The 27,001-nt window shown below is 44.4% G+C and overlaps 2 protein-coding genes across 5 annotated transcripts in view; one reads left to right on the top strand and one right to left on the bottom strand.

Moving 5' to 3' along the window:
- Nucleotides 1-3,237, top strand: part of IQCK (IQ motif containing K) — a 55,384-nt gene extending 52,147 nt beyond the window's left edge. The window contains exon 9 of the mRNA XM_075058406.1: nucleotides 2,047-3,237. Coding sequence (XP_074914507.1) covers nucleotides 2,047-2,072 — 26 coding nt within the window. The 3' untranslated portion in view covers nucleotides 2,073-3,237. The remainder of the gene's footprint in view (nucleotides 1-2,046) is intronic.
- Nucleotides 1-10,604, bottom strand: part of GPRC5B (G protein-coupled receptor class C group 5 member B) — a 16,974-nt gene extending 6,370 nt beyond the window's left edge. For 2 of the 4 annotated variants that reach the window (XM_075058402.1, XM_075058405.1), the window contains exons 1-2: nucleotides 10,356-10,604; nucleotides 3,245-4,258 (exon numbers count right to left, since the gene is read on the bottom strand). In XM_075058402.1, coding sequence (XP_074914503.1) covers nucleotides 3,245-4,250 — 1,006 coding nt within the window. In that variant the 5' untranslated portion in view covers nucleotides 4,251-4,258; nucleotides 10,356-10,604. Of the gene's footprint in view, nucleotides 1-3,244; nucleotides 4,259-9,450; nucleotides 9,479-10,355 lie in introns of those variants that run through there. The other 2 variants (XM_075058403.1, XM_075058404.1) reach the window with 2 other exon arrangements.
- Between the last annotated feature and the right edge of the window lie 16,397 nt (nucleotides 10,605-27,001).

Below are 27,001 nucleotides of genomic sequence, written 5' to 3'. Positions count from 1 at the left end.
ATACTATCATTAAAATATTTACACATTTACACAAAATATTTACACAAAATTTCCATGGTCATTTCAAAGTTATCTTAAAGAGCTAGTAAGTTCGATATCATATTGCTAAATGTTCATTCCCTACTATTGCAGTAAGTCTAAAATTCTTTTAACGTGAGAATCAGAGATGAAGCTTGTGGACAAAATACTCATTTTGGAGCTTTTTCTCATAGCATTTTACCCTTTTTCCTTGTACTTTTTCCATTACTATTAAATACATCTACTTGCGTAGAGTATGTATAGGTAAAAAACAAATAGTGCCAAGAAGATTTGAGCAAATGTAGTGTCAGTCTCCTTTAACACATATTTTAAATTTTCCTAACTTTGTTTTTAGGCATTGGCTCTGAGGTCAACTTGTAGTACTAAAAGTTATTAAATGAAACTCAGTGAGTACCAGAGCTGCTTAGGCTTGCGTTTCTTGACAGCTGTAGCATTCTACATTTCACATCCAGATTTTTCATGTATAAGGCAAATTCTCTGCCTTACAGAAGTTGCCCTATTAGTGTACGCTGCACTTCCAGAAAGTGCTGAGAACTCATTAAAGTTGCCTTTTTCCAGGGTTTCTAAATACTTTAGTAACATTTTTACAAGACAAAGATATGAAAATAACTCTTTTAAGTAGATATTTCAACTTATCATATGAATATTAAAATCCAAGATTACTATGTTGCTTAAATGATGTTTAAATAACTGACTTTAAACTAGTTTTGCTTTATTAATGCTGAATGATATTTCTGGAATAGAACAGCTCTTGTTGTTATGTGTAACTTAGAGGTACATTTTGCTAAGAAAGAGATAAACCAGGAGACGGTACGCTTGTTTGAACCTATAGTTTAAAGGTTGTTCAGATTCTTAAAATGCTGCTTAAAATCTTGAAGAAAAAAAAAAGAAAGAAAAAAGAGCAAAATTACTAAATTACTTTATACAAGTATTAATGGAAATAACAAGAATTAATGGAAAATGTGTTTATCCAAGCATGTTTTCTATTTAAAGCTAACTACTTACTAAAACAAATATTACAGTCAGGGAACTAAGAGGTGTTTTCTGGTTATCATGTCTTCCAAAATTTTACAACTAGTAGATCTTATATTCTTGAACATCATTCTTAAGTATAATTGAAGAAAGTACCCCTCCTTTAATTTCTAAACTCTTAATGAAGAATTCTTGAATTGAGGTTAATTAAATGAATAAAAGAAGAGAGCATTCTCTACATACCTGCAGAGAGCCAATTGCTAATAGATTCCAGGTGCTTAGCCACTGACAACCATCAGTACAGTGATCTGACTTAAATTAAAACTTCAGCAGCCATAATATGCGAGCTGAATATTATTACCTGTATTTACTTTAAGTTTCTACCATACCAGTAAGTTTTGTCTCCAAATCCTTTTGTCATAAGTCTGTACTTAAAGAACCGCTGCAAAGAAATAATCTGTTTTGATGTATTAAAAATGTATGTATCCTTCTCCCGCATGCCATAGGAATAGGAATGACATGCATTTTTTACGGTAAATATTAATAAGGGCATCAGATAAGGAAATCTATTTTGTATTCTACTGTGTAAGACTCAGATTAAAACAGAACATAAATTGCACTACAATAGATACTATAATGATTTTATAGCTATCATACGTCTATCCATTTCAGTAAAAAACTTAAGCACTGAATGATTAGATCAAAAAGGAGCTTCCAGGTTTTTTTTAAAATACATGCATGAATGGGAATAATACAGAGTGAAAGATCCAATTTTGTTCTTAGACCTGCCTTAGTCAGAAATAGCTCCACTGAAGCCACTGCAGTTACCTTACTATGAAGTTAATTTAATGGGGGATGGAGGACAGTAAAAAAAAAAAAAAAGAAAAAAAGAGCCTTTACTGTCTATGGTGAAGCTGCCTTTGCTGCTCTGGAACATTAGTAATAAACAAACTTCTTTTATCCATGCAATTTTTTGTTTGTTTTGCCACTGCCTTTGATATATACTCATAGAACTTAACTCCTTTCTGTTCACAGCTTCCATACTAGAAGGAGACCTTTAAAGTTCCTGCTAAAACACTTAGAGGAAAAATGCCTTCCTGACCTGACATTGTGCCAAACGAGAGTGCTGTTTTCCTCCATGTCTGGTCTGTATCCAGAGGAAACATCAAACCCAGAGGAAATCAAAGATACATAAAGATGAATAGGAACATGAAGTGCCTGGACAACGTGACCCAAGCCTTCTTTTGGGGGCTGCCAAAGCAACGTGGCAACTATTGGCTGGGATTCCAAAGTCCTCTTCTCAATTAGAGAGAATAAAAAGCAGTGTGACTAGTAACGAAATCCTTTATGCAACTGTGGGACAGCACCAGACCGCAACCTGCACTACAGAACACCATCAGGCTTGTGCTTCCCAGCGCTGGTCGCATAAGCATCCCTGTGTATTTTCTCATATGTGTTAAATGTTCAGCAATGGGTTGGACCTCTTAAGCAACCAGCTGGTTGCTGGCCCCTTCAGTAATCACTCAAAAACATTTCACTGCAAATTTTAATGATGTGTCATCACACATTGTTCTATGTCACCAAACAGCTATGACAAGAAACACAACCATTACCTTGAAACCTCTATGTATGCATACTCTGTTCAGATGTTCAAGCCTTCAGAACAAAGACTGTCTTTGAACTTGTCTATACGCCACTTTGCATTTTTTTCCCCTCACAGTGTCACAAAGTGGCACTAAAACCCAGTTTAATGGAAATATAATTAATAGTAATAATTTTGTTGCGCAAGAGGCTGAGTGTTTTGTAACATAGAGCACTTATTTGATTTTTTCTTGGATTTTTTGAAAATACTTCATATTAAATGTTGTTAACTGATGGTGACAAAAAATGTCATTTAAACTATTTTAAAACAGAGGGTATTTTTTCCACAGTGAATTTTTTTGGCTTTCAGTGTTGGCTTTGCATTTGAAATTGTTCAATTTTTCTAATGAAAAAACCCCATGCAGAAGATTCATTTTAACGAAACACATGTATATTCTGTATTGCTTTTTTTTTCCACTTTTTTTCCCCCCACTAGGTGATATCTTAATGAAAATTGTAAAAGGGAACAATATGTAGTGTGCAAAATATGGTATTTGTAATGACCCTTGTTTTGAAGACCTGAAAAATGTCTCACACAGATTATTTTCTTGGCTACTACAGGAAAATATAGTCCTCTCTAGTAAATTCTTACCTGCATTATGTTCATCCATTGAAAAGGCTTTGTTTTCCATGTAGCTCCGAGGAAGCTGTATATCTTCCTCAAAAGCAGTTTCACGCATCCTTGGCTGTGAAGTATCAAAATAATTGGGAGTGTTATCCTGCTGTGATGGAAGGATGGTACAGTGGACCTCTGGGATGGCATGAAAAATAACAAACACCCAACCACTGGACACCAGTGCAATAGCAAGAGTGGGATCACTCCATTTGTCTCTTCTCTTTAGCTCAGCATTACCAAAGAGGTACATAGTCATCCAGGCTACCCAAATCAGAATGGAAAAAAAAAGTGTTATAATGAGGCATACTCCATTTTTCTTCCATTTCTTAAACTTTCCACAGAGAGTGAAAAGAGAAAATCCCATGGTAACTACCATCAGGAACATAACATAAATCAAAGCCATAGCAAAATCCATTGGTTCGTAGCTGCAGGCCAACTTGTTATCTCTGACAATTGTCAGTATTAACCACTCGGTTGCAATAATGACCTGAACGAGCATCAGGCAGATTGCCACACCAGCTAGATGCCAGCCAGATGGACTCTTCCCATGTCGAACTAGTCTACGAAGTCTCCAGGCTTGAGCTAGCAAGCACGAGAAGCACAAAGCAAAGATAACTCCCCACAGAAATCTTCGGGTAGAGCACACCGTTTCATCTTCTTGTATGATGAAAGCAAACGTCAGCCCAAACAGTCCGAGAGTCCCAAAAAGAAAGAGGAAGTGCATTCCCAGGGGGCTCTTCTTCTCTTTGTCCTTGATGAAGGGCAGCCTCACCAGCAGAATCAGCATCAGCAGTAACGTGGTCAGCACACCTGCCCCCGCAACTGCCTCCACAACTATTCCCCAAATGGCATCCAGGTCGCACAGGTAAACGTACTGAGGGAGGAGATCCAGTCCACACCCTCTAGACGTACTTGAGTTTTCAGAAGACCCATAGCTGATCACGAAGAGGAGGAAGAAACCAATGGCTGGGTAGGTTTTCATTTTTCTGTCTGTGACAACAAAATATTTGTTTGTTTAGCTATAGTTCACTTTGGAGGATTTCACAGCGATTGGAAGCACAGCTTTTTTCAATAGCCCATTTTTACTGTTTTTTTGCACGGGATTTGCAGCTGGCATAGCCTACCCCTAGTCCCCTTTGCCGCCCTCCCAGAAAGCTGCTTTTGCCTGTTGTACTCAGAATGCAAACTGACTCATTTCTGTGTTTGCACAGATTGAAAACAACATTTCCAAACACTGCCCTTGCAAATATCCTAAAACGCAACCAGAAGAAATTATGCATCCTGTTGCAAAATAATACATTATCTACAGTACTTTTTTGTTCAAATTGAGGTGCTTAAAGTATGTGTAAATTGCACTGGGCCTGATGCAAGTGTAAATTGTATCAGAATGAGACTGTTTCACAGCCTTGCTCCCTTTAATGGAATAAAGGCAAAGTCAAAACCACTTTTTTTTTTTTTTAAGGCTAAAGCAGTCCCAGGAAAATAAACATTGTGCTTTTTTTTTTTTTAAATGAAAATCTCATTTTTATGGTCGGTCAATAGGCAGTTATAATATTCACTCCTTTCATCCAGTTCCAAAGCCCAGGTATTAGATTACATTTGCAAATGGGAATGATTGGCTAGAGAAATCCCATATTCTGTGACAATGGTGCACACATGCAGTGTCATCAATCAACTAATCAAAAATGAATGACTCATTGTGCTTCTTAGCAAGTCTAAAGCCATTCAAAGGAAACAAACAACAAAAAACAGAGCATCACTTTCCCTGATCCAGAAAGCAAACAATGGTCAACTCTCTAGGAACACACAACACAGCCCACTTGACTATCGGGACCAAAAGCCTGGACGAATCCCAGTTTAGTTTTAGGAGGAAACACAGGTTAGGTGTTTTAACGTTTATGGCATTTGCTTTTATTAAGCAAAGCAGGGCAAAGGAGATAGTTAAAAATGTAACCTTTAAATGAACAATCTGCCCCAGCGAGAGCTGCCCTGTAAGAGCAGTCTGAAGAAAACATTACATGTACCAGATATGAAACCTGATGCTGTTAACCTTCACTTGCACAGTTAGTGCTGCAGGTTCCAGCAGGATTATGTTCATTGATGTGAGCAACATGCCTAGGTGAAAATGTTCAGAGTAAGAATTCCATTTGTACGGTATGGCCATACAGAAGAAAAGCACCATATAAACAGGCAATAATGTTAGTCATATAGCCCACGTGACAGGTTTAAGATACAAAGCGAGAAGCAGAGAAACTACTGGTAGCTCTTTTGTAAGTTAGACAAACAGCCCTAAAGGATTACCCATCTAAAGATATTTCATAAATCAGAAATGCATTTAATGAAAACATCGAACACTTTAATGAGAGCTGAAAATGGTTTAAAGTAACGGTGCAATGTTGTTGTGTTGACCACAATCAGTCATAACCAACACAAAAACTATTTATATAGACTGTCTGAAACTGTACAGTCTCTTACAGCTGAGAACTATGGGTTTTCTTCCTGTGCATTACAGTCCTGTAATCACCAAAGCTAAATCTTGAGGATCTCAATCTTCAAACTAATGTTCATTCCCCTTTCACTGCATAAGGACCAATCCCATTTTCGGCCTCTGCCAGGAGACAGATGATGGAAATTATGCTGCTTCCTATTAGGGACACCAAGACAGCAAATGTGCTAATATAAATGCGTAATGACTTTATAGTCTTTATTCATACAACAGACAAAAAAGCTTATTACAAAACTTCATCTTAGAAGTGGAAGCTGTGATAAATAATGTGATCTGGAATTGGACAAACAGGAAAAGGGTGATCGATGATTTTTGCCTGCCCATAGAAATTACAGTATCCTTGCACTGTTGAAAGGGCTACAATGTTCTAATGATGCAATGACCTGCATCTAATGACTAATGATTTTTTTTTCCTACCTGGCTGTAATTTAATTTATGGTGAATTAGTAGAATATTTACTTGTTTATATCTGATTTGTACAACAGGTTTCTCAACAACTGTCACAACACTCATTAAAAACACTGACTTTACAGACAGAAAACTAATCATCAGTGAAATATATTCATTTTTGTATTGAATACAGTTACACTCAATAAATCTCCTTGCCCTATGAGTACATAATTAACTAGATGGAAACATTGTGAAGGTAGTTTTGCAATTACTTCTATGCACAGGCAGTTCCTACTTCAACTAGTGCATTTCCTCTTTAGAATATCCAAAATGTCCCAAGAAGTGTGAAATGATCAGTGCCTGCTGACACAAAGCGAGGAAATCCACTAGGATCTACTAAGGCAATGCTGCAAACTACTGGTACCAGTTTCAAGAAGCAGGAGGTCATGTGGAAAATGATTCAAAATTCATTTTAATGCCACCCAAACTGGCAACAATAAACAGCCCTTAAGTGAGGATCATGTTAATTTTCCACTATCCTATCACTTACAAATTATGATATGCATGTACTAAATTGTTTTCAATACTAGCTTTGTTTATTAGCTACTCTCCAAAGACCTGGGGGGTAATGAATTCAGTGCAAGTATCTCCAGTTCTAAGATATTTTCCAGTTTTCTGGTTACTTTATTCATGTCATGTAACCCTCATGTGATTGAGCTATTCTAGGACAGTCTGTTTCCATGGAGATTGTGCTGCATGGGTAAGCAGTCATATTGTCAGCCCATCATTTGTTTCCTCTTCCTATTTGGAAGTGTTTGGGAAGGGGGAAGGGAGGGTTAATGAATTTTGAGTATTTCCCCCTCCACGAAGAAGTAGTTTCTTCTGGGAAGGGGGAATTAAGCTGTGACAAAATACATTGAGAATTCGGACAAAACATATATTCAGAAATGCAGAGATGTTCAACTCAAGAGGAGTTTTCCCAAGTTACTTCCATTTGTGAAATTACCTTTGTGAGAGCTGATGGAGATAAACAGTGGTTCTCTTAGAAAGCTCCTAGACAGCTATAGTATTGATCAAGAAATCTCTAGGACTGCTGAGAGGTATTCTTGGTGTGAATCATATTCCTACCAAATGTCAGTAAGTCTCGCTAAACACTAGATCCTGTCCACACCAAAGCTTGCAAGCAGGGCTCAAAATCTCCAAAGAAGGAATCTTTTCCCCGCCACTGCTATCAATATAGCCATGTTTGCAACCTGTTTACTCTGTATTTCTGCCTGACTAGGTGAAAACTGGCAACGTTAATAATCAAGTCCCTGTGGCGATACCGGCCAAAATCCTCTTTCTAGCACCGGTACTCAGCACTGAACTCAGACAGCTGTATGTATAGCCAAGGGAAAACATTACATTACAAGTTTGGCAAGGGAATATCACAACTTTAGCTGAAACCACAGATTCAATAAATTTAAGGGAAAACTAGAAAGTCTTTTTGCCAGAAAAGTTGTTTTGGAAAAGAGAACTATGGGTTTTTTATTAAAATAGCGTCTTCCTCAAGCCTGTGCTGTGTGGGTAGAATGGCAGTCCTGTGTCTCTTGAAATTTTGTAGTAAAATCTGCTGTCTGCATGTTATCGCCAGTAGTTATCTAAATCAGTAACTGTAAAGGAACAGTATTTTTACCTCTTTATGTCTAGATTAGCTCTTAGCAAAGTTATGCAACCTCGTGGTAGTAGCGACAGCGCTCTTACTTGACTGGCATGTCACTTCTATTACCAGAGAGCTACAGCAATAGTAATGCAGAAATGTCACAGAAACTTTCCAGCACAGATATAGTAAGTGGCACCGATATATCCCCCACATAGTTGAATGGAACTGTTCATACAGAGGGAAATAAACTTGAGAATTTTTTTTTCCCCCCAGATCCTCCACCAAAATTGCATTTCATTAAACTATTAAGCCAACATACCTGAACCCAGAGCAATCACGAGCACTTGAAATGAATCAATAAGCCTTACACATTTCAGGCAAAAGCAGCATACAATTAGCAGGACAGCTTCCAAATCCAGTCCTCAGTTTTTGCTCCAAAATCTGCTCTCAATGACAACAGTAATAACTCTACTGTTTTCAACAGAGTGAAGTCCCCTACATTAACTGGTGTAGAATGACTACAGAAATTGCAGACACAAAGCTGCCCCAGCGGGTACGAAGCACAATTACAAGCAACTAAGCAGAAACAGAAAATCGCACAGTTGTCATCAAAAAGTTGTTACGGTTAAAAATCAATGAGGCTCTCGATAGCTAAAGTCTTCTGACCAAAGATTGCAAATATCTCTTATCTGCTCAAAAAGATACTGTCGTATGCTGCTAGAAAATATATATAAAGAATAATAAATCTGTAACCATGCAAAGATTTAAGGTTAGGCTATTCATGGTTAGATGTATTATCTGTTCCCCTTTTTAGAGTCCTAATGTTAATCAATGGATACAGGAAGATACATCCAATCACAGAGAAGAAAAACAATCTAGTAAATAAAAGCAATAGTAGCAGAAATAGTAACCTGCTCTGCCACACATAGGCAGAAGACTGGTTCACCGTACAATTTCCGAAAGAAAACCACCCCCACCACGAAGTGTTGTGGAGAGATGCTAGTGAGTGAGGAATTAATCACAGCACGGGATCTCTGCCAGCTCCTTTTGATCACATCTGAGGAATGAGCTTCAGGACTGATAACAGAGCAGCAACAGCCCAGCCGAGATCAGACTACTGAAGAGATGTATTTCCAGAATAATAATTAATAGTGCACTTGTGCTTTGTATGCAAAAATACAGCAGTGATTTAGACATCCCCTGCATTAGAATTATACACATCATGCTATATACAGCTGCACGGTTACAGAAAGCAAGACCCCACTCCAAAAAGGACATGTAGAAAAAGTACTGCTTTCATTTAGAAATACTTGGCAATGCTAAATAGAATAAGAAACGATCTTTCTAATGTTCTAGGTGCTCACAATTCCCTTCGGTCAGATTCTGTATATCGCCTGTGCCTAGATACTTCCGACTATAATGCCTGATGTTCGTTATACTACTGATAGCAATCGGTGTTTTTCTTTTCTTTGCTAATTCTCAGACCGTTTCTATTCATGTCACAGCCTCATGACAGATGGGTTTCCTTCACCTGATTTCTTCTGATGCAGCGAGAGAACACCTCAACACCGATACTCACTGGTGGTAAGTAGCAAGCGTATCACTGACAAAGAGATACTCAGTACTATAGCGATGATAACCAACCTAGGTGTTTAGGTTCAGCACGCAGGAAATCCTGTTAGCCCTGGGATAAACATTAGGTCAAGTGTAAACAAAGGGTTCACATAAGTGCTAAATCCTACCTCTATCTGGCTTCGGGGAGAGGTAATACGGAGACGGGGCTTTTTATTAACTACGGGGAAAACTGCTAATGCTGCGCAGCCCGTCTGCCGTCTGCACTGCGCACCCACAACCCGGCCTGGGGCTCCCACCGGCCCCGGGACCAGAGAAGAGCGGCGGGGGGCAACGAAAGGCTCTTCCCCCTCGGCCCGGATCCCATTACCGCTGCCCTTGAGCTCCGGCCCGGCAGCGAGCCGGAGAGCAGCGCAGAGGTGCCCGGCTTTGCTGCAACTACCCCGCGTACGAGCGCGAAGCCGAGCAGCCCCCTCCTTGCAGGCCGGTACGCGGCTGCCTCCTCTCCGGTCTCCCCTTAATCCGCCTGCAACCTCCTCCTCCTCCTCCTCCTCCTCCTCCCCCGTAGGATGTCTATCCCGCGCCAGCCTCCGCTCTTTTGTCCCTTCGCTCACGTCTCCCTTCGGTTTCTTTTCCCAGTCGCTCCCTCCCCCGCCTGTCCCCGCTCTCCTTCCCCATCCTGCCACTGAACTCCTCTCCCCTCCTCGCCAGGCTCCTTCCCCGCTCCCCGCCGCCGTTCGCAGCCCCCCGCCCCCGCCCCGTCCTGCCCTACATCCCGTCTAATCCCCCCCCCCGCACTCCTCTACGCAGCCTGTTGTCTGCTGCCGGCCACCGGGCTAATTCCGCGGGCAGCGCACGGAGCGGAGCCGGGCGAGCGGCTCCATTGTGCCGCCCCCCACCTCCCCGCCGCCCGCAGCGACGCCCCGGGGCCGGGGTCCCCCCCCTTCCCTCCCTCCCTCCCTCCCTCCCTCACTCACCCGCTGGCCGCTGCGGCCGAGGGCGGCGGGGCAGCTCTGTCCGCCAGCCCGCCGCAAGTCACATCCCGGCACCGGCGGCGCGGCGGCTCCGCGGCGGGGAGCGAGCGCAGCGCCGAGCCCCCCCGCGGCGGCGGCGGCTCATGGAGCGCCCGAGCTTCGGTGCGGAGCGGAGCGGTGCGGAGCGGTGCGGGGCTCTGCCCTGCTCTGCCCTGCCCTGCCCGCCGCGCTCTGCGCCCGCCGCCCCGCCGCGCCACGGCCCCGCCGCCAGCCCCCTCCCACCGCCCCGCCCCGGCACGGCTCGGCTCGGCACGGCACGGCACGGCACGGCTCAGCACCGGGGCGTCCTGGCGGCGCGGGGCTGCCCCGCACCCCCGGGGGAAGGAGCAGCGGGCAGCACGGGTGTGCGCACACGCACACCCACGGGTGGAGAGCTGCATGTGCGGCGTGGCACGTATACGCCTCTATAAGCGTAGACTTGCACGGTCGGACACGCGTACGGTCGCAGCAATACGTGCTCCTGCAAGGTGACGGGAATGCGGGACACGCAGAAAGGCAAGAGCAGGCACACACGCGTACAGGCGTGCCGGCGTGCTCCTGTGCCGCGCGCATGAGTGCGAGGGAAATGTGGGCGCCGTGGGTTCGGAAAACACCTCCCAGGCACGTCCGCCGCGTATGCACACCTATCACCAACTTGGGGATTTCAGAGGTGAGAGGGTTTGCAGCCCTGGGATAGTTGGAAATGTGGCAATGCGCTGGGCACGTTCACCACATCTGCTCCGAATGCATGCTTCCGACCTGCTGCTACCTTAGCAGCTAAACATTTGGAAGAGAAAAACGTTGAGTGCCTCTTTATTGTACAAGTGACATTTTACAGTCTGCTTATGCAGCAAAAATCAGGAGCAGGCCCCATGAGCGCATTAGTCCCTGCAAAGGTGATGCCGGGAACCGTTTGGTATCTGCTTCCCACCTCCCAACGTGCAGCTGGTCTCCTGCTTTCCAACTTCTCCGCAGTTCAGCTCTGAGGCGGTCGTGACCCTTATGCACAGGACAGGGCTCCCTGCAAACTCCAGGAGGAGTTATCTGTAGCTGGGAAAGACAGTCCGCTTCAGCGCGTGATGCTCATGAGCAGCAGAAACTTGTTTGCCTTTTCAACCGGTTAGAGTACATTTATGTGACGCATCCGTGACTGGCAGCCACGCCGTATCGTGCATCCGTGGTTTTATGCTTTCGCCTAAACTGCTAACGAGAAACTGGGCAGCTACGGTTGACATGGCGTGGTCGGCAGGGCAGCGACCGGTGCCCGTCCTTCCTGACCGCGGGCAGCACACTGCCCGTCGTGCCAGGTTTCCGTATCCAGAGCCTTCCAAAGGGAAACGTCTGCTCTGAAACGCGCATTCGTCAGCACAGAGGAACTGTAACCTTTAAACAGACCCATCCTAACGTGCGTGGGCTTATTTAGATGTCACTTATTATGCCTTGGGGGGTTACCTGAACTTCTCGGCGTGGCTGACATGGAGTAAAGCGGATGGTGCGGTTGGGCTGTAATTGCCTGTTTGGGTGGGACGGTGGGGGGAGAACAGCTGAAGCAGAGGAACAGTTTCACGTTTCTGCTCTTTTCTCTCTCAATTTCTCTGCCTTGCTGATTCTGGATTTTAGGCATTGGCTTTATTTGAGTCACACGTAAGCAATAATACCCTGCCCTTGCATCAGTCAATATCTACGTGCTATTCAAAGTAAAACAGGATAATTTTACAGAAACCGAGGTGGCGAGAGGTGAAGCAGCTGTAAACTGCCCAAGGTCACTCAGCAGGCTGGCAGGAGAGTAAAAAATACAGATTCACCAGATCAGTCTGTGCCCCCCCCTCTGGCCTCGGAGCCTGGGCCAAGCACCCAAATACTACAGTAACAAGCAAAGACCTTTCTGTGTATAAATAAACACATAGAGTTCTCTGTACCATGCTGGATACAGAGAGGTAGACTAGAGGGAAGGATGAATCACAAGAATTCATGTGCTGAAGGTCTTGGCCCGCTCACAACGGAGCAATGTACTGAGCCCTTCAGCAAATGCAAATCTTGGTCATTGTTCTCTTCTTTCTGTGTGTCTCTAACACAACCCGGGGTACAAGTAAAGGAAATGGCCTCCCCCATTTGCCTTTTAGTGATAGAACAGGGAAGATAATGCCCCTCTCAGCCATTACTAGGGAATCATTACTGAATGAGGCTGATTTCTGTCCTGCTGAAGCAGTTTTTAGTGTTAGCGTCCATGAAAATGTGTAGGACAGAACACAGAATCATCACGGACATTATAGGAGGACTTCGTAGAGTAGCTGGACTAAATTACAGCTCCCATTGCATTACTTTTCTTAGTAGTTAACTTTGAAAATATGCTCTGAAAATATGCTTTTATTAAGGGGAAAAGTATTTCTATCAGTCAGCCACTAACTCACCAGCAACTTCAGCATTTCCTTGCCTTGGGAGAGCTGGTAGAAGGATGGAGTAGGTGCTATGACACCGGTGGACTGTGAATTCCCTGATTTTGTGTGGTGCTCCCAGCTCCTACAACACTTCCCAGGACCCTGCAGCAGCTGGAGCCGGCAACTGCCTGCACACGAGCAGTGCTCGGAGGAGGCTGGGGAAGGGGCGAGGTGTGTAAGGCCAAAGTAACGGTGAAATTTAGAGAACTCTGCTTATGTCATGCAATGCTTCCCAGAGCTGATGACTTACAAAGGTGTAAGCTCAATGCTTTCGTTCACCTCTGAAATAGTGAAAAATACATGTTATCTATTTGTCTTTATTTTAGACTGGGCGTATAGCATGTTCAACTTTTAAAACACACCACTTTTCAGTAATTTTACTCTTCCTATTTCCTACAACACACACGGTCATTGAACAGGTTTTTAGCTTTTTTTTTTTGTATATTTGGTTTCCTGCTTATGACAATAGGTAAACAAAGAGTCTGTGTGATGCTGCAGGCAATTTTTTCTCTTCTGCAGCAGTGCTCCTAGCAGGATTTGACAGCAGAGAGCAAGCGTGTTACAGCAGCACTGAGCGGATAGCACTCACCCATCAACAAATGCCAAATCCATATTGCCACAGACTGTCATCCTCATTTCAGAATTTTTTCTGTGTCCCAACCTGAGATAAAGGCAATTTTCATCCTCTGTTCTCTTCTTTCCCTTCAGAACGCCAGGAAGGTGTCATGCTTACTGCAGGAGCAGGCAGAAAAACTGTCAAACAATATTTCACCAAGAGCTTCCTATTGTACGGCAGGTCCCGCAAAACCTTTTCACTTGGTAGACTGATTTTGCGGCTCCTGCCAGCATGGAACTGTGCTCGTGCCAGTGCAATTTAAATAGAATATTTCATTAAGAGATCAGCGGTAGGCACATGGAAATGACAGCGATCATTAAGTCTGCATTACTATTGTTTGCATTAGGGAGCGCGTCGAGGCCCCGGGCAGAGACAGGACTGCACGGTGCGAGATGCAGCCAGCCCTCCTGTGTGCAGTGCGGTCTGTAAACCCGCTTGCTTTCCAGCGGTCTCTGAAAGAACACCCTGAGACAAACCAGGCCGTGGTATCGCTTCCTAGATGTTCAGATGCCCCAATAATGAACATGACGGAAGAGAATAAGGAGATACCGGATGAATTTGCCCTACCCAATGGTGTGTGGTCGATTTACACCATTTCCGACCCCCAAGCAAGGTACTTTTCATTACACAAATCCCTGCAGCGTGATTAGTTTGCCTAATACTTGCCCTGCTTTTTCTCAGGGCAGAATACAAATCCTGGTGCTCCCATTGGTTGGCAGCATCAAGGAGATGGCGAGATTTGCGTGGCCACGGCAAGATGATTTCTCTGTAACTGCAGGCGGTTTCACACATTGCTCACAGTACTCTGTAAATGGGTCTGAGTGGCCAAATGTGGTTAGTGAGGAGAAGGGGAGAAGGGGAAATGAAAGAAGGAAAGAGTCTTGAAATCAATATGGAGCAAAAGATGGATGGCAGGAAGGAGATGGATTCATGGAGGAGAGAGAAAGAAAGAATTATTGAAACACTAAGGAGAAATGTAATCGAGAAGAGCTTCTCTCCATGGCACAAAAGAAAGGTGCTCTCAGGATGGATAGTGTGGGTAAACAGCTATAGTGTTGGATGTCACATCCGTGTTCAGATCCAAATTGTGCCTGTTTTTCAACTTGGGTTAGACAAACCAAGGTAAGAACACACCTTTTATAGCATTGCACCTACTAATAACTCTTTGTCTGTTTGGTAATAAATACAATCTCTCCTGCGGTTCACCCCATCACTTGTCTTGACATACGCTGCGTGGAAAGGCAGTGAGTCTTCTCCACTTACCAGTCACAGCTCTCAACACCAGGACAAGAGAGTAGCAATGCAGGCGAGAGTTACAATGCAATCAATGTGATATTCGTTTGTTTTCTCAACACATATCTTTATCACACTAGTAATGCATAAATGCTTACTTTAAACAGCAGAGAAACATGGACAAGTTTTAAGATCTAATGCAGCTGATAGAATTCAATTAAAACACAATTTGGATCAAGATGATCTGTGATAGCAGGCACATGTGATTAAAATTCTTATGACTGGGAATTTGCACACCTTCAAATCCTTATTTGACAAGGAAAACCACCAGAAATAGATATTTAAATCAGCATATCTCTGGTTTATTGAATTGTTGTTACACACTCTCTGAGGCTTTAGCTAGCTGGATACCTCTCAGACTGACCAAACCATTTTGATTTAAAAAGTTTATTCTTTCGCTCAGGCAAAGTCCCCATTGGGTTAAAATAAATCTGATCAGGCAAATGATTTCTGGCTTTCTGTTCCTGGCATGAGCACATTTCATCAAAACTGCATGTGTTGGGGAGCTGGTGACCCTGGCCAAGACTGGCAACTTCTGCTTGAGAACCTAGACCTTCTTTCTAGCAGCTGTGGATGGCAGTGGGTGCAGTGAGGCTTCTTAGAGTGACAGCTCCAGTAGGGGATAACATGAAATGGTTGTGGATTAGAAAACCTCCCTCTACCCACTATGGGTTGCCATTTTTCCCTTAAGTCACACATCCTGGTTCTGACTGATGCATTCAGCAGTTCTTGTATTCCTTTAGATTTTAAATGAGATGCAGCCATTTCAATAAGTGACATGCATGTGTCTAAATGAGCGAAGGAAATGTTTTCTTAGCTTTTGCTGCAGAGGTTGTCTTGGTCATGACCGGCAGTCGTGCTGTAAGCACACGCCTGTGTTCACAGGCAGCGACTGTGCTCCGAGCTGTGCCCACAGCCCTGTCTAGGGCTGCTGCAAGGAAAATGTTGCAGTCACCTAAAACGCACACAGAGATTTTCTACGTCCTGTTCCCTCTTCAAAATGTTAAAGGTATCAGCCGGTGTAACTGTGCCATGCTTGAATGTGCTTATGTTTCAACTGGGCTTGATTTATAAGTGCTTTTATTTATATCTGCTAGTTTCACACCTACCCTGAGATGTGAAGGTTTTTTTCTGAATGCTGCTAAGAACTGCGCCGGTACCTCTTGAGCGCGGTATGGTTAATGCCCTCATCTGTAATATCTGCTTGGGGCGGTAGGAAACCACACTCAGGAGCTTTGCTGGCCTTCCTTGTTATTGGCATGTTTGGTGAAAAATATTGCCCGCTGTTGTGGACTGTCTATGGGTCTAAAAACAAGTAACATTTACATCCTGGCAGAATACCGAACAACCCCCCTCTTTGTGAGCTGCCCAGGTTTTTCTGTTGCTGAGACTGTCACCTACTGGCCATGGAGCAGCTCACCAGGATCTCGGGAACAAAATCAGTCTGATGAATTAAATACTCAGCGTTGCCTTTAGAAATTACACCACTGAGATGTTCCTGTTTTATCTAACGGTAAACAGGGTAGTAATTTTGTAAATGGAGATAGATCAGGAATCCAGAAAGCTTCTTCATTTATAAAATGTCCAGATTTCATGGAGTTTTTATGCAAAGGAAACCAGGATCTCATCACAGTGGAGATGTGGGGTAAAATGCTAGTTCCAGTAAACTTAATGAAAGTAAAATAAGCCATAACCAATACTCAAGGTGGGGGGGGGGGGGGGGGGGGAAGGACCAGCTATTCTGTCTCTGTTGGATTTTTGTCATGTTAGACCATGGATACAAGACGACCTTAAGAAAGGGCCACACCTTAGTATTGACCAGCAGAGCTCAACAGGAATCAAAGGATCTTTACTGAAGATCTATGCTACAGCTTTTACAGGAAAGGAGAATTGCTCTAAAAAGCTGTTTTAGCCCTGTCCTTGTCCTGCCCTCCCATCTGTTGTCACTGCTAGCTCATTTTCTGCCAGTCTCTGGGCCAGAACCTCAACCAGCGTAAACTAGAGTAAGTTTGAATTCATAGCTAGAATATGGGACTGTGGGGTGGTTTATTTACCCGTTTTGAGGAGTGCCCCCCCGTTCCTCCCCAGACGTGAGAGCAGGTTAATGTACTGCCTGAAATGCACTGTTCAGCTGGGATTTTTTCTGTTTAAGACACAGAAATAAGTTGTGGTGCTGGACAACAGGTGCCAAACTGCAATACTGCATCTCTACTGGTTGTTCTAATGGAGCATCACTCTCTATAGCTCTTCCTAAAATCTGTGGTTTTTTCTTACATGTAATTGAGCTGTATTACTGTCATTCTGCAGGATTGCTCATAGCAAAGGAAAGCTAGTGCCATAGAGGCTGTTTCATGACAAGTATCCTCAGCTCACTTGGTGTTACACAAGGGTATTGCTGCCTGAAAGCACGTCTAAAGTAATCCTCAAGCTCACTGCTGTATGTTGTACTGAAACTTTAAAGAGGAGATTTTTTTTTTATGGATGTTTTTCATACGCCTCTTAGTTCACATCTGTAAAAAATAATTTCGTGTACTTTAGAAATACTTTTTGACTGTGTAGTCACTCCACATCCTAGCACTGAATTTACACAAAGTGCCCATATTTTTATTTCTTGTTAGATTTTTTTTGTGAAATGGATACATTATTTCCCTTTATTTCCCTTCACTTCATTCTTGTACTTGGACACTAACAAGCTTTAATTGTTGTTGGAGAACACTGGGTGCCTGGATGTCTCTCTTATGAAAGCAAATGGCTGGTTAAAAAGAAAACCAGAGAGATTAGAGTCTGCGTGAAATTCCACTAAATTCAGTGAAAAGGGTCATTTCAAAAAATTTAGGATCAGATTTCAAATGCATTTCATGAGTGGCTTTGGACTGGTGGATTAATATAGGATGCTGAGTCTCAGTCCCCCCCACTGTACAGGAAGGCTAATGCTGTTTACCTCCCCTATAGGTTACCTCACTACTCACTTCTTGTGCACTGTTGTAAAAGCGCAAAACACTTCAAGGCCTTGGACTTGGAAACCTCTGGCTCGCAGCCAGGTAGACCCTGAGGCCAGCTCTCACAAACATCAAGGGGGAAAACCCACAGCCTTTCCAACTTCATTGAGAATATGAGTCTTTGCCTGAAATGCTCTCTTTTCCAATTTGTGAATGCAAAACTAAAAAAAAATCCCCCTGGCTTCCTTCTCTGCTATCCACCCACACTTCTCAGTAAGTCATTTCCTTGGAGCTGGTGGGATCTTTTTTCAGGCAGAAGATGGTTGGGGAGCGTTGTGTCTCTAAGTACTGTGGTGGCTTGGGAGCGCAGGCTCTCCGGGGCCATGCTGCAGCCTCCTCAGTCCCGTCTGTCACTTTATTTATCACATGGAAATATTCTCTCACCACTGGAGAAAGATTCCGTTTAAAACTGCTCTTTTACTGGTAGATTTACTTTGCACCAAGCCATAACGTGACTTAATATTGTTTTTGAGGGTAAATAAAGGGCAATGAAGATTCTAGCCTAAAAAAATGTAGCCTGTGAATTTTATCCCTGCACTGCGCATTCATTTTAATGGTCCTTGCTGTGTGTTTTATTGAAGGCTGAGTCATAAGCAGATCTTACTGCTTTGGAAGGAAGGAAATGGAGTTTAGGCAAAAACATTGTGTCTCAAATGGATCCAGCAAAGAGAGACTGCTCAAGCTGTGAAAATGCAATGATGTATCTCAGCAAAAGGGAGAATTGAAGGTCAAAAAGAAATTCCTTGTGCTGTGTTAGAGTTTTCATCACCTGAAGCATGTCTGGACACAGTGATATTTCTAGTGACAGGGACGTTGCAGTGAGACGAGCAGATCCTGCTCTTGTCCCTCCCCTCAAAAAACAGTCCTGGAGTTAACAGGACTCCCTCCTGGGTCTCATATTTTGATGTTAACGAAGATGAACGTTTGCTCTCCACTTGGGGCTGACACAGTTGTTGTTGGGACTTGGTAAAGGCAAAGCATTTTTGACTGAGGTTGTTGAGGAAGGAGATTGAAGCTCTTGTGTTATGCCAGCACCTCTGCAGGATGTAGGATGGTTCCTTTGCAGATGCCCTTAGGAGTATTGCCTTTGGCTGGGGAGGAGAGGGGCGAACCACACAAGCTGAGCTGTGCAGCTTGGAAGAAGGTGCTGCCTGCTGGGCAAAATCAGCCGTGCCGAGGAATGTGCAGCAGAGCATCCACCCTGTCGTTAGAAGTCACCTCCGTTTCACATCATGAGTGGGACTGGGCCGCAGTGTAGTGCAGGAGAAGTCACGAGATTCAAAGGGGGATCTTTCATGCCCTTTGTCACAAACAGTATCTTTTTTTCGTGTTTTTTTACCCCAGTTATGTTTGTGTTTTTAAGGCAGGGATTGGATCAGGTATTACCTCCGGAAGGAGAGGCAGGCTGCCCTTTCTCTGCTACTGAGCACATTCAGAGGGAAGATCTGAGACCTGGGCAGAGGATGAAGACAGGGAGCAGAGCCCAGGAGCTGGAACAGCTCGGGCACAGAGATCAAGAAACTGCAGAGGAGTGGGCAGAAGGCAGCCAGGCTCGGGGCTCCCCAGGGATCCACTTGGACAGGCACAGCTGGCTGCAGCTCAAAAAGTCACTGACTTGCAGCCAAGCCTTGAAATAGGGTAGGCAGAGAGCTGCATGTTCAGTCTCTGATAGTTTGACTTTGAATTTGTTTAGAAAGTTAAGTTTCTTTTTTTTTTTTTCAGGTAAAGCCTGGCTGTTTGAGGTCAGAAGCTTTTTGATCTTCTTCAGGGAGCGCACCATGTGGGAGAGGTTTAGGCGTACCTAATTCAAAGCTCTGGACCTTCCACCCCCTTTTCTTTGGTGTACGATGTCACTGCTGTCACACTCTCAGAGGCGGTGAAAGACCAGAGCGTTCATTTGGCAGGGTGCCTTTATAGGAGCCACTGCCCCGCTGACAAGAGGTGGCCCAAGAGTGCTCCCTCCTGCCTTCTGGGCAGGACATGGTGGTCCTTCTTCTGCCTCCCCTGGAGTTACGGTAGGGCAGGTTGTCCTCTGCTGCAGCCAGTCAGTAAAGTGAAGGGTCTGAGGGCTGCAAGGAGATAGCAGCTTCCGAAGGGTCACTCAGTACCACCAGACGCGGCCAGACTGGTGAGGCTATTTATGAAATTATTATTAGCAAAGCTACCTATCAAATACAGCTGTGAAAATGTGGCCTCTTTGTTTTCCTCCCCCTCCCTTTGGCCAGCTGGTGTTCCTCCTACATGGTACAGAGGGATTTTATTTTGTTAAGGTTCAGGCTCAGGCTGCAAATCTGGCTGATATTCAAAGGGGCTTTGGAGAACATCTGAAGTTTCTGAGAGTCCTGGCCATTGAGGGCCACATTTCTCCAGGCTTCTTCTGGTTTCTAGTCTCCCTTGGGTTTTATATCGCAGTAGGGAGGAATAAAAGGCCCTTTCCATTTTAAGGATCTAAAATGAAGGAACTGAACAGGAAGAAAATGATAAACTTAGTTTTAGAAATATTAGTGGTTGAGTTTCATGAACTTCTTGGCCTTAAGGAATGATACCCAAATAGGTGTTGCACATGCAGAAAGCCTCTGTTTTAAATCAGATGTGTGCACACCGACTGTCTCTGTAGCATCCCTGGGAGGGAGGCATTCGTTGGCCCATGTACCCCCAGTTCAGACTGCTTTCAGCTGGCAGGCAGGACCGGGAGCTCTGCAGCAGGGCAGGAGTTGGGCTGCCACAATCCAGTAGGTCAGAATCTTTAAGTGCGTTTAAGATAATCTTGATTTTGCAAATATTTATACAAGTAGCATTGTGTTTAGTTAGCAAGGCCCTTAGGTGTCATGGTACTTCAAGTATTTTCAAACTCTGACTTTACATCCTGGTAAACTGAAGACTCCCACTCCTGATTTTGAGTGTGAGGCCTCCAGCTGAACCTGTACTACAAATACAGCTCCAGGTGTTGCATGCAGTTATGTGCAGGCATAATATTTATACTTTTCTAATAGATTTGTATACCCATATGGACAAAAACAACATCTGGGTTTAACCATTATTTTGTTTAAGATTGGGAGAGTATTTTCATTTGCCTGTTGTTTGTCATTGTAACCGCAGAAGATAAAGGTCTTTAGCCAGCAGGATGAAGCGTTGCTTTGTTTTACTATTTACAGTGTTACATTTGGCTGGAGAGCATGATGCTGTAAGAGTGAAAAAGAATGCAAATAACTTGTTTATCCTCAGAGATGGATGCTTTGTGCTGTAACAAGCTGTGCTGTTGCCTTGACCCAGCTTTACTTTCCCAGAACCGGGGAAGCTGACAAAGCTTGCTGAGGAAGACTTCTAAACCAGCTGCTTTTGATTTCACAACACCTCCACAAAGCATCGCAATGCTTTGATCTTATGGTATTGATTACATGAAAAAGGAAAGGAAGGTGGGAAATAAAGATGTTAAAATAAAGTGCCCAAGTGCAGATTTAAAGATCCTACAGCAAAATTTAAGAGCAGGATTGGCTAAGCAGGTGGAATGTGTGGGGTAAAAGGGGGGGCTGGTGACTGACTACAAAAGATGGTTAATTTGTTAAAATGTTATTTTTTGTTCAACCTGAAGAGACTTTTTCATACTGAAACACACACACAAATTGGTGTGAATTAAACATTTTGACCTAAACCAAAAGCTCAGTTCCTTTTTAGACTTTTTAAATGCCTAAGAAACTAAATTTTCCTCAATTCAAAAGCGGGACACTGCAATTTGAGGGAGAAATTTTCTTTCTAGACCCATGAAAGCAAAATCTTAAAATAATTTTTTTCATGGTTACAATTTCTTAAATTTTGGCCCAATTTGATACTTTGGGCCTTCCCCAAACCATGCAGTTTGCTTACTAAGTTATTTGTTTAGAGATTACCTGGTAATACTGCCGTGAGCATGAAGAGCACATGGTATGTGTATACTGAAGAGCTACGCACCTGTACCGACATCAGCGGCTGTCTTCCACGCAGACCATCTTTCAGCGCTGTTCCCTGCTTCTAAGGAGTTACACCCCCTATCTGTAACTGACAACCCAGTGTCGCCCCGGCATTAGGAGCGTATTTATATTAACGTCTCATGTACTTCCCTTGCTGCATGTTTGCACAGACAGATACTGCAGAGCATAACGGACACTGTATCAGACCACAACTGCCCGATCCTGATTCCTGACTTTGCCGTCTGGGAATTTGGATGGTGGCTCAGAGGTAAGCTTGTGCGTGGTAGGCAAGGCCATTGTGCCTCGGGAAGAAGTGGGAGATCAACTCACTTATATGCTCTTTGAAACTAAATGAGCCCACTTTTATATGAGCAATTCTATGCATTTTTTTCTGTAAATATGGCAAGGCATTTGCCATGCTTCTATGGTCCTACCTACCACCGCATTTCAGCACATGCAGTCTTCATGCATTTATTCCTATGGCAGTCCTGCGCATTTGGGAGCAGAGATGTAGAGGACCTGTGGGAAGTCAGGAGACTTTCTGAGAGAAGCAGGATTTAGTTTGTGTTGAATTTTGCTTTGTGCGCACTGTGTTGCACTTCCCGAGCCCTGCCCAACCTTTGCTTTGCTTTAACCGAGACCTAGTGTGAGCAAATTACGTCTTTGGCAAAAAGTAAAAGAAAATTATATTAGTATCTTCTGTCACTGTTAACAGTAGAAAAAAACACTTCAGAATGAGGAACTCTGGAGAGAGTTTAACTTTTTAAGGAAAATAACTTTGTCAGAATTACACTATCAGACAAACTTACTGCTGGGCCTGAGCAATGAGCTTCTAAAGCTTCCAGCAAATTTCTCATCTCAGACCACCGGCCTGTTGCAGAGATGTCCGGATGAAATACATGCTGGGAATCTCAGCTAGTTTAGAAAAAGCCCGTCCACTTTTCTCACCAGGAGGAAGTTACCGGCCTTGTGCAAACTCTAGTGGCTGCATCACTTGTCTCCAAATTGCCCAGCACGTACAGTTGGGTGCCGACCCACATTTTCCCATCATTCCTGCTGGTGTGACTGCTGTGGCTTCAGCGAGGTGTTTCGGGTTGCTGCAGCAGGAGCAGACGGTACCCGATGGCCACCTCCTGCCAGGAGCAGTTCTGCAGCTGGTGTGTGGCCATCGGGCTCCTCTCCGGACGGCTGACTGCGCTTCAGCCGTGAGTGAAGTGATCCAGAAATCTCTTACTTACCTCACAGCAAGCATTTGAAATGTGTGAGAAGCTTAATTAATTTATGCTTGTAAGACAGTGAGCTCTCCTGAGAAAAAAAGCCATGAGGGGGTGGGGAGATGACAGCCAAGTGCGGCTCGTGGGAATTTCTGATTTTTCTTTAGAGCTGGCTGAAAACTTTCTGTCAAAATACTGACTGGTGTGGTTTCTGTCAGAGCCAGGGCTGGAGTTAGGCATTCCTCCTCTTGGCCATTTATTAGGCCAAACAAGTGGATTATTGTCGTGTCTGCACAGTCAGGAGCCAGGGATCAGCCACAGGTGCCAACCCAGGTATCCATGAGTCTGAGGTAGGGTGTTGAACACATGGTTGGCTGAATTTTTCCACCAGAAACAAAACAGTTTTGCACAAATGTGGTGACTTTTCTAGCATGGACAATCTAAATCAAATGTTGTGACTTAGTTCTACTCAAATCACATCCTTTTAGTTTCAAAAGTAAAATTAGCAAAACAAAACATCTCTGCACAGAGCAGTGTATCTCCTTTCTCCAAATTCCACACTCTCCTGGCATTTTTGCTGGTGTAAGTGCTGGGTATCTTCACTGGCCTGGACGGTGTAACGTGCTGGGCACTGCAGTCTCACTGCTGGCTGAGCGGGAGTCACGCCTCAGAGGCTGACACTGAGCTGAGGTCCAAGCCTGGCCAAAGCCCAGCTCTACCCAAATCCAGGCAGGAGAAAGCCACTGTCATTTTTGTGCCAGCTGAGTTGCTGGACTGGAAAAGTCATTCCTTTAAGTAAATTATTAGTAAATGACTGGCATCTATCTGGTGACTCTGTGGTCACCATCAATAACCCTAACACAGTCTGTGATCATAGCCCAAGAGAAAAGTAAAACAACTTCCTTCCAAAAAGACCATCTTTAGCTGGACTGATGTCAGCACAGCCTCACAGCTCCAAGGCTTTGACATCATCTCATAAATTAGGAAGATTTTCAGGCCAGACGACACTTTAGTAGTCTACGTGGGCATTGAAGGGCTGCCGTAATAAGCCTTGTGAAATAAAACATTGACTATAAAAAGGAGGAAACAACTGGTTACCTTCAGCATTCAGGAACACGTATGAGGCCAAAATTAGCTTAACAGAAGTGATCGGATCCCGGCTCCTTTTAGCATGTACCTGGAGTTAGTAGCTTTTCAGTTACCAGTGGTAGGGGTGAGAAGAGACACCTGCCTAGGACGCATGGGAAGTGGTAGCAGAGTAAGGAGGTGGAGAGAAAAAGAAACTACAAAGTCTTGCTGTCAGAGTGAAGTAAGGTTGCAGTGACTGATCAGGTGGAATAAGTGTCTCTCTGCTTTACAAACAAATCATGACCTTAGTTATCTAGGCTCTGATCTTGCTTTCCCTGAAGTCAGTGCCGAAGTGCTCCTTGACTTCACCATTGCACAACAGGCCCCAGCCTGGTTTGTCCGTGAGTGATACTCTGGCCCTTGCAAATGGTCCGTGGGAGCAGAGAGGTGAGCAAGTCGATATGGTTCCCTGTGCCAGTGATAAAGCTGATCTCACGGGAAGTTATTGTGCCAATGCTTTTAGCCAGTAAACTTTTGGGCAGCAGTCATGCAAATGTTCAGATTCATTTAGATATGCAAGTAGCTCAGGAAAATCAATGGAATCACTTAGATGATTAAAATTACTTTGTTCAAAGTGTTTCTAGCCTCTGTACAGGTCCTTGGTCTGTATGGATGGCTTGTACACAGATCTGTGCACTTGCAAAGATTAAAAAAATATTTTTCATTAAGAGAACTTGCTCTGCTTGAACGCAGAGAAGGTGACTATGAGTAAAGCAAGTTATTATTTTCCCACTGGCATCTGTTGTTTCCAGGTCTCTTTATGTTGTAGTGTACAGATGTTGTCTGTGAGAGACATGAAAAGCTGTTATGCCAAGCTCAGTGAGTCCCTGATGCTTGCAAGTGCGTTTTCTTTATTTTTAATATTTCCTGGAGAAGGGTTGAATCCATCCATGTGCAAAAGATTGCAATTGACAGAGAGCGGAGGCATGCATGTGTTTCAAGACATGTGCCTGGGGTGGCTGTGGTTATATAAGGGCTCTTTTGACACGGCCAATTACATAAAATGATAATAGTGGAAAGGAAGGCAGTAAATGAATGCAGAGAAGGAATCTGCAGCAACGGAGCCTGTGTCACCGCAGGTGACGGGAATGAAGCGGAAGAATGGTCACCAGGTTCATCCTGGTTAGGCCTGTCCAGTAATCCCCAGGTGCTGCTGACTTTGAGCAAGCGAAGCAGGACTCCTCCTGCTGCAGCCCCTGCGTTGGATGGCCGTCAGCAACCATATGGTAATGCCTCGGCAAGCACTGGGGAGGAATGAGGCCACGAAGCATCCCAGTGAATAAGATGCAATCTTTGCAAAGCTGCTCCTTTTGTTACATTTTTAATAGAAATGTCCTCACTGAGCTGCAGGACACACGGTATGTCCAGTTCTGCCACTGCAGCGGTAGAAGCAGGGAGAAGTACTAGTGCTTGTTTAATGATGCAGCCTGTGCACAGCCCAGAGAGGACATACGCAGGAATGCTCAGCGAAGCATATGCTCTGGCTGCGGGAGCTCAGTCCCCAGGGTAGGATCCACAGCTCTGAAATCCCTGAAGCTGGCACATGGGATTGAGAAGGATTCTTCTCAGTGAAAATGAAGTTCAGAATTGGCTGGGCAGGCAGTAGGTGATCAGCCCAAATCCAAATGTGGACTCTTCCCAGCATGCAAGGAGGGCTTCACCACTAGAGCATGCTCACTTTTCTCTATAGGTGACACTCTTGCTCTGGCATCACCGCTGCCCCCCTGGTGTAATGGCACCGTGCCTGCTGGCGGGAAGGGAGGGAGAATGGGGGTTTGTGCCATTTGGCCTGTCCTACCGTATTGCAGGCAAGAAATCAGAGATCTCCCATGAGAAAGCCGTAATGCATATATACTTCATGTCTTTTAACCTATGTCAACCTTTCCAGGTGTAAAGTCCAGCACTGTGACCAACTAAAGGGCCACAAAGGGCTAAATTTTATCCCTAGAGCAAATGTATCGTCTGCTATGCAGTTTCCAACGAGCCGTGCTGTCTATGCAGCTTGCAGCTCAGGCTTGGGGCGTAGTGACCTCTCTGTGACACAGCTCTTCGTCTTGAGACTCCTTAGTTTCGCAGTTCACTGCTGAGGACCACGTTTATGTCTCCCTATTGATGCAGTCGCAAGGTTCAGCCGCAAGAAGGAGTGCCCAGGTGTGGGGTAGAAGTCAGATTTGGTGGGGCTTCAGGAGGTTGCCTTCCTCTGGTAAACACACATTTCCCAGCTTTTGGTTGGTAAGCACCTGGGTCAACTGGGGCATCGGGGCTTCTATCCCCACATGGCCTGCTCGTGCATGTAAGCATGACACGGTCCGTGTCCGTCTCATCAGCTGAGAATGTCAAGTGCAGGCTGGTCACTTTTAATGCATTTCCAACAGATGGTGCTGTGATGCCAACAAAAGCTAAATGCGTGCATGGAGGAGAGGTTTTAGAGACAGTTCCCTGCTCCCCATGCTTTCTCCCACGGTTTCCCAGTTGAACAGCAGTGATTTTTTTTTCCCCATAACAATTTGCACAGACTTTCCCTGGCTTCAGTGTTTATTCCTAACAGCCCAACAGGCCTAGCAGGAGCCAGCCTGCAGAACCTCCACCTTTCTGGTCACTCCATTTAATACACCTGCTTTTGCAGATGCGCTGTGACCCACAGACTTATGGTGAGCTCGGTGTGGACATCGCTGCTGCAGTCCGCATCCAGTGATGCGGGAGCAGCTATGGCACATGCCATCAGCGTTGGGGCTTCAGCCAGCCCCTTGCCATGCTGTGTGGCTGTGTTTTGGTATTGCCACCCCTCCTTCTGTTTAAATGTTATTTATGTCGCTGAGCCTTTTCTTTCTTGAGATAGTGGCAAGGCTTTTGATGTCCTGGGGCTTTGAAGACTCATGGGCTTTAGGGTTGGCAGCAGCGGGGTCTTCATGTCTAGCTGTGATAGCAGTTTTGTTGGCAGCGGAGCCATCCTCACCTGCATGGTTTGGCTCATG

This window comes from Buteo buteo, chromosome 27, assembly GCF_964188355.1.
Source record: "Buteo buteo chromosome 27, bButBut1.hap1.1, whole genome shotgun sequence".
In the NCBI taxonomy this organism is placed as follows: domain Eukaryota; kingdom Metazoa; phylum Chordata; class Aves; order Accipitriformes; family Accipitridae; genus Buteo; species Buteo buteo.
The sequence above is the reverse complement of the archived record's forward strand: the minus strand, read 5'-3'. Positions and strand labels throughout refer to the sequence as shown.